This window comes from Physella acuta, unplaced genomic scaffold, assembly GCF_028476545.2.
Source record: "Physella acuta isolate Inbredline_101_S28 unplaced genomic scaffold, ASM2847654v3 ptg000476l, whole genome shotgun sequence".
Classification (NCBI taxonomy): domain Eukaryota; kingdom Metazoa; phylum Mollusca; class Gastropoda; family Physidae; genus Physella; species Physella acuta.
In genome coordinates this window covers 266,004-274,072 of record NW_026731995.1, presented here as the reverse complement: position 1 = coordinate 274,072, position 8,069 = coordinate 266,004, and the positions used below count along the sequence as shown (strand labels likewise).

The window sequence follows — 8,069 nt, the reverse complement described above, 5'->3', positions numbered from 1 at the left end:
GATTAGCATTTGCAACCAAACATTAATTTACATTATAGAAATTGCATCTCATCAACGTTATAATGGGAATTTCAACGAGACTTGGAATATTTTGATAATTCGTCCAGTGTAGGCTATTTAAAACAAACGAAGCAAAGTAGTTTTAAAGATTTTTTTTGTTTGGGTATCACTTTTGTCGAAAGGAGAACTATTCTATGTAGGTGGTTGGTGGGAAATGTGTATCCATCAAGAAAATGAAGCGGAAGTCCCGTCCATTATCTCGTATATTTATAACTAGCTTATTCCCTCTGCGCACCGTGCACGTTGGTGTGGATATGGATATTAACGAAAATTAACGGTAAAATAAATTTAAAAAAAAAGAGCCAACGCTCTCACGGTGTGTATGCGTCGCTCTATAAGCGAAGTATAGATACCGATGATGAAATGACGGAAGTGCGATGACACTGGCAGCTTATATTATAGATATAGAAACTACGCATTATCTTAAAGATGAGCATAAATAAAAACAAACCAACCCGCACTACAACCTTAACCACTCTTAGTAAATTAAGAAATGAGATCTTAAGAAGTGATAAAATAAATAATAATTACTAAACAAAGCAGCTTTGAAAGTGTTTAGAAAAAATAAAAAGTAAATCTTGACTTATGATAATAGCATATTTTAAAATTATGAAAATATCTAATTTTATTATATCGTATTACCCTTTTATATTTCAGAATATTAAATAAATACTAAAAGAAAAAAAGTCTATAAATAATAAACTAAATAACACCGGCGTTGAACACATCACAAAGTATTTAAATTATAATAGCTAAAATTGTGGAAAATATTTAAAAAGTTGAAAACAATTTGAAATGTTACGAATTTAACCAGAAAGTGTGTACATTTCTTGTGTTATAATGCGCCAGTATTATAAACAGTATTATAAACCCGATCCGTTTAGGCTTTAAGATTTATATACGACACAAAGCATTTCTTTTCACTTTCTCGTATATACGAAGTATAGAGAAAGTCTTGTAATCGTGCAAAAACAAAAAAAATAAACCGGTAGTGATCTCCCCTAAACTTTCTCGAATATTTTTATATAAAATAACAGGGGATGGGAACTCGGGCTATAGACATGATTTTTAATCCATTTTAAATAGCCTACTTAAAGTTTTAAAAATAGAATAAAATCTCGTAGACAAATTAATTGCACACCAAGTGAACGCGAAATAAAAAAGCGCATAATAGTGCGCAATATTATTAGTACTTTTAAAATTTACATTAGTTTTTTGAGAAATCGGAAGTAGCGTAAATTACTACTTCCTGTCAACGGAAATTACTCAAAATTTAACAGAAGGTAGAGAATTAGATCTTTTACTTACATGTGCAATTTCATTTATCTATCTGAAATAGTACTCAAGTTATAGGCTTTTAAAAAATTCAAAGTAGGAAAAGTACCACTTCCGGTTATCGGAAATCGCTCAAAAGTTGATACGGATCTACGATTTTGATAAAATACTTATATATGAAATTTCATCAACCTAGCTGTAACGGTACTCAAGTTATCGTGTTTACACACGGACAGACACACACACGGACAGACACACACACACACAGACATACGGACAAGATTGCAAAATTATGTTTTTCCGTATCAGTGAGGTGTAAAACGTCGAGATTTGTAAAAATCTCGATTTTTTTTTTTTGCACGATTACAATACTTTCTCTATACTACGTATATACGAGAAAGTAAAAATGCAAATCTCGACGTTTTACAGCTCCCTGAGTCGGAAAAACATAGTTTTGCAATCTTGTCCGTATGGCTGTATGTGTGTGTGTGTGTGTGTCTGTAAACACGATAACTTGAGTACCGTTACAGCTAGGTTAATGAAATTTCATATATAAGTATTTTATCAAAATCGTAGATCCGTATCAACTTCTGAGCTTCTTCTTCTTCTTCGTTCTTAATTTTTACTTTCTCGTATATACGAAGTATAGAGAAAGTATTGTAATCGTGCAAAAAAATAAAATAAAAAAAAATCGAGATTTTTACAAATCTCGACGTTTTACACCTCACTGATACGGAAAAACATAATTTTGCAATCTTGTCCGTATGTCTATGTGTGTGTGTGTGTGTGTGTGTGTGTGTGTGTGTGTGTGTGTGTGTGTGTGTAAACACGATTACTTGAGTACCGTTACAGCTACGTTGATGAAATTTCATATATAAGAATTTTATCAAAATCGTAGATCAGTATCAACTTTTGAGTGATTTCCGATAACCGGAAGTGGTACTTTTTCTACTTTGAATTTTTCAAAAGCATATAACTTGAGTTTTATTTCAGATAGATAAAAGAAATTTCACATGTAAGTAAAATATCTAATTCTCTACCTTCTGTCAAATTTTGATTAATTTCCGTTGACCGGAAGTACTAATTTACGCTATTTCCGATTTCTCAAAAAACGCACGTAAATTTATAAAGTACTAATAATATCGCACACTATTATGCACATTTTATTAGGCGTTCACTAAGTGTGCAATTCTTTTTTTTTTACGAGCTTCCATTCTATTATAAAAAGTTTAAGTAATTAAAAATGCATTAAAAATATTGTCTATGTCCTGAGTTGCCATCCCTCGTAGTTTTATATTAGAATATCCGAGAAAGTTTAACGGAGATCACTCCCGGTTTATTAGTGTTGGAAGGGATCGAGCATTATCTGCCAGAGGGTTTGAACTCGAGAAACTTCTGAGCGATTTCCGATAACCGGAAGTGGAACTTTTTCTAATTTCAATTTTTCAAAAGCCTATAACTTGAGAACTATTTCAGAGAGATAAATGAAATTTCAAATGTAAGTAAAAGATCCAATTCTATGCCTTCTATTAAATTTTGAGTACTTTCTGTGGACCGGAAGTAGTAATTTTTGCAATTTCCGATTTCTCAAAAAACGCATGTGACATTTATAAAGTACTAATACTATTCCGCACTATTATGCACATTTTATTTGGCGTTCGCTTCGTGTGCAATTATTTTTTCTACGAGATTTTATTCTATTTTAAAAGTTTAAGTATTTGAAATGAATTAAAAATCATGTGTATATATCATGAGTTGCCATACCTTGTTGTATTATATAAGAATATTCAAGAAAGTTAAGGGGAGATCGCTCCCGGTTGATTTTTTAGTACTTTACATGTTTTATTTACAATAGAGTAACATGACTAAAAACCATTGCGCACCTATTGAACGTGATGACGCGTGTCTAATAGCGCGGAATAGTTTGATGAGACAGCATACTAATTTGGACACAATTTTAATTAATTTATAAACAATTAATTAGGCAGCTAATTAAGTCAAATTTAATATCATGATGCATTGTCTTCATGTCTTGACACACGTACCAACTACGAACCGTATCTGTCAGAAGTGCCTGCAATTTTGCACGGGCGTTTCGATCTAGACAGACTGATGACTGAGGAAGTGAGTTAAAATAAAAGCTTGTTATAAAAGAAACTCTGTATGCAGACCACTTTGTAGATTAAACAAATAAATTAGACGGCAGTGTTAGCGTCTTTATTATCAAGAATCAATGACGTCATAAGTATTGTGTATTGTTTTTGGCATTAAATGTTTTATTCTATTATTATCCCAGAATCTATTACGTCTTTTTATTGTGTAGTCATTTCCGGCGTTAAAACTATGGTTCCTGTGAACGTTTTTATTTTCTTTTTGTTTTCTGTAGAGCTTTCTTGTCAGACAGACAGAATGATAGAATAGTGACACTACTATATAGCAGGGGCGGAACTACAGTGCCGCCAGACCCCGCAATGCGGGGGGGCCCACGACGTTTAGGGGCCCAATTCCGACCAAAAAACAATGAATTTTCTTTTCATAAATGATGTTTTTCGTGCACCTTGATAGTGGTTTTGTAAAAAACAAACAGGTCTGCTATAACAGTGATTGTTCTACAGTAACTAACACACACTGTTGCGTAGAAAAATATAAAATCTACAAGAGCTCTGCTTTGAAAGATAGGCAAACGTTCACACTACTTCCATGACTTACTGCCCTTCATTAAAACACAAGTGCCCATAAAGCTCATTTAAATAGTTTTGTACTATGTAAATTAAAGAGCCATTTATTCTCTTATTTATTATTTAAATAAGGCATACTAAAGAATTCTATAGCTATAAAAATGAATGTATTCAAAACTAATAATATAAATACAAAAAATCATAAAAATAGACATAACGCGAGAAACCATTGCAAAATCAAGCTTACGTGTTTATATAATTTTGACCAGCCAACTTTATTGTGGCAATATACGGTAACCATAAAACGTAATACAAACATTTGTAAAACACGATTATTACGGGCCCGAAATGAGTTCGAACTTATTGTTGACTTTGTTGTTTGGTTCGTTATCATATATATATATATATATATATATATATATATATATATATATATATACATATATATATATATATACATATAGGGGGGGGCCCAAAAAATTTTTTTGCGGGGGAGCCCTTTTTTTCTAGTTCCGCCACTGCTATATAGACTAGGTAATGGCCTGTTGAGAAATAAATAAAACAGGCGCTAGGTTGATGGTTTGTCTTTTTCTCTAAATCGAAACCAGAACCAAAATTCCCCAAACTTAACCTCGAATTTAACAGGAAGCGAAAAATATCATTAAAACGGATTTTAATCCAGAATCGTTATTTCAACCGGATCCGGATATATAGCCCAATACGGAATTTTAGGCAGAAACGGGAGAAATTTAACCGGAAACGAAATTTCATTGAAAAGGGATTTTTATCCAGAATAGGTTTTTAACTGGATCCTGAAATTTTACCAAATGGATACGGAAATTTAGGAAGAAACGGAAATTTAACAGGATACGATTTAACCGAACAGGAACTTTATTCGGAAGTGGCATTTAAACCTAATCCGGACATTTAACAGGAAATAAAAGTTTAGATGGAAACTATATCTAGCCTAAATCGTTAGATGGAAACTATATCTAGCCTAAATCGTTAGATGGAAACTATATCTAGCCTAAATCGTTAGATGGAAACTATATCTAGCCTAAATCGAAACGGACATTTTAATCGGTAACGAAATTAAACCCGAAATGGAACTTTATTTGGAGATGAGATTTGACTCGAACGGAATTTTAACCGCAACCTGAAATTTAACTGGAAATGAAAACTTTATTCGGCACCGGCATGTTAACTTAATTCCGGAAATTTAACACAAAAATAAAACCCAAAATAACCCTATAACTTACTTTTCTGGTATATTATTGTATCTACGTAGACTTATAAATTTTAACGAATAAGGCGTTTAATTTTTTTGCCTTTGTTTCAATGACCTTGAGTCGATTTTAATATTTTTGTATACTCTACAATTACTGACGCCTTTCTTTTATGTGTACTTGTGGGTAGGTTTAACTTTGTAAGTTTCATTTCGTTTGACTCGATTAGAAAATTCCTATTCCTTTAATGTGACGTCATTAAAATTGCCTGTGAGTTTTTCCCCCTTGTGTTCTTGTTTGACAGAATGTTTATTTTTCTGTTAACAGAAAATAAAACTATTTTGAAAGCTTTCATTTTCAACAACAACAAAAAAATAATCTTCAATAGAGACAGTTTAAAAAAAAAATTTGATTTATTTTTCTCAGCAACATGATTTTTACTGAATTAAAATCAGACGACAGTTCGGAAAAGAAATTATTTTTTCTTCAAATTAATAACTGTATCATGAGGGTGGGTGGTTGATGAGGCCTAGCGCAGAGGTGTTGATGATCTAGAGAATAAGGTGTTGATGATCTAGAGAATAAGGTGTTGATGATCTAGAGAATAAGGTGTTGATGATCTAAAGAATAAGGTGTTGATGATCTAGAGAATAAGGTGTTGATGATCTAGAGAATAAATACAAACTTGTGAGCAACTTAGAAGTAAGCTATATTTTTTAAAAAGCATGAGACAAAATAAAAACTAGGTTACATTTTCTAGGTCCGCTTGTAAATTACTATGACAAGTTCACATCAATATATACACAGTAATAATATGTTTTACTTTAATGTGTTAGTCAGTGCCATAAAAATATAATAACAAATGTGATTATATTTATCCAATTATACTGGACATAAAAGAAAACAAATCAAATGATACTGTAAAACCAACAACAGCAACAGGTAATTGACATAATTCAACCAGCTGGTACACAACCACTGGGATCAAAGTCATTATTCTATATCTCATCTAATTAGATCCATTCTATATCTCATCTAATTAGATCCATTCTATATCTCATCTAATTAGATCCATTCTAGATTTCATCTAATTAGATCCATTCTATATCTCATCTAATTAGATCCATTCTAGATTTCATCTAATTAGATCCATTCTATATCTCATCTAATTAGATCCATTCTATATCTCATCTAATTAGATCCATTTTAGATTTCATCTAATTAGATCCATTCTATATCTCATCTAATTAGATCCATTCTATATCTCATCTAATTAGATCCATCCTAGATTTCATCTAATTAGATCCATTCTATATCTCACCTAATTAGATCCATTCTATATCTCATCTAATTAGATCCAGAGATGATCAACCATTAAATTGAGAACATAATTTGATAGACTGATGAACTATTGGAGATGATCAGCCATTAAATTGAGAACATAATTTGATAGACTGATGAACTATTGGAGATGATCAGCCATTAAATTGAGAACATAATTTGATAGACTGATGAACTATTGGAGATGATCAGCCATTAAATTGAGAACATAATTTGATAGACTGATGAACTATTGGAGATGATCAGCCATTAAATTGATAGACTGATGAACTATTGGAGATGATCAGCCATTAAATTGATAGACTGATGAACTATTGGAGATGATCAGCCATTAAATTGATAGACTGATGAACTATTGGAGATGATCAGCCATTAAATTGATAGACTGATGAACTATTGGAGATGATCAGCCATTAAATTGAGAACATAATTTGATAGACTGATGAACTATTGGAGATGATCAGCCATTAAATTGAGAACATAATTTGATAGACTGATGAACTATTGGAGATGATCTGGGCTATGACCAGTTGGAACTGTCCGGAGCTTGGACAGGGAATCCTGAGAAAGTAGTTGTAGCATCAGGGGCTGGGGTATCTACAGAGCCAATCCTTGCTTGTATTTCTCCTAAGGGGGCTGGACTTTGAAGGTGGTGAGGCAAGTCGATCCTCTCCCTGAGTTCTTGTGATGAGTGCTTCAATATGGACACATCTTTCTATGAAAGATTTAAATTAATCGATTTTAATGAGGTCTCGTTATACTTCAAATCTACTAAGTATAGATATATATTATAGGGGGGGCCCATCTGTTAAAGCATTACATCTGTTTAATGAGGTCTCCACAGCCTAGCGGCTGAGTTTCTAAGCCGAGGGTGAATACATACACGACAGATGGTTACATACCTGTTGTATTTGGGTGCTGCGAGAGTGGTTTGAACAGAACCTAACAAAGAACGTCACACATCTGTCACGATTGGCAAAACGGCAGAAAGGAAACGAGAAACAAACACAACAACCAGAAGGAATAATCGTAACCAATCATCAACGCGCCCTTGTTCATATATATATATATATATATATATATATATATATATATATATATATATATATATATATATATATATATATATATATATATATATATATATATATATATATATGTATATATATATATGTATATATATATATGTATATATATATATGTATATATATATATATATATATATATATATATATATATATATATATATATATATATATATATATACGAGGGAAGAGGCCGAAAAAGATTTGCGGGGGGGGGGGGGCTTCACACCACTGGCCCTACAGACCTCCACCCCCTCTCTTCTCAGACCACACTATACAAACGATAGTTATTAAAAAGGAAGAGTGAAATAGAAGGAAATCTAAATGTTATAATGATTAACATTAACTAATTTTAAGTTTAAAATGTTGGTAGTAGTGTCAAGTGATTAGTAATTATTATAGGG

The 8,069-nt window shown here is 32.0% G+C and overlaps 1 protein-coding gene across 6 annotated transcripts in view; it reads right to left on the bottom strand.

The window, feature by feature from the left end:
• Positions 1 to 5,653: 5,653 nt before the first annotated feature.
• LOC131944000 (protein mono-ADP-ribosyltransferase PARP12) overlaps positions 5,654 to 8,069 on the bottom strand; it is a 29,826-nt gene continuing 27,410 nt past the window's right edge. For 5 of the 6 annotated variants that reach the window (XM_059304434.1, XM_059304433.1, XM_059304431.1 and 2 more), the window contains exon 5: positions 5,654 to 7,295. In XM_059304434.1, the coding sequence (XP_059160417.1) occupies positions 7,101 to 7,295 (195 nt within the window). In that variant the 3' untranslated portion in view covers positions 5,654 to 7,100. Of the gene's footprint in view, positions 7,523 to 8,069 lie in introns of all 6 variants that reach the window. The other variant, XM_059304437.1, reaches the window with a different exon arrangement.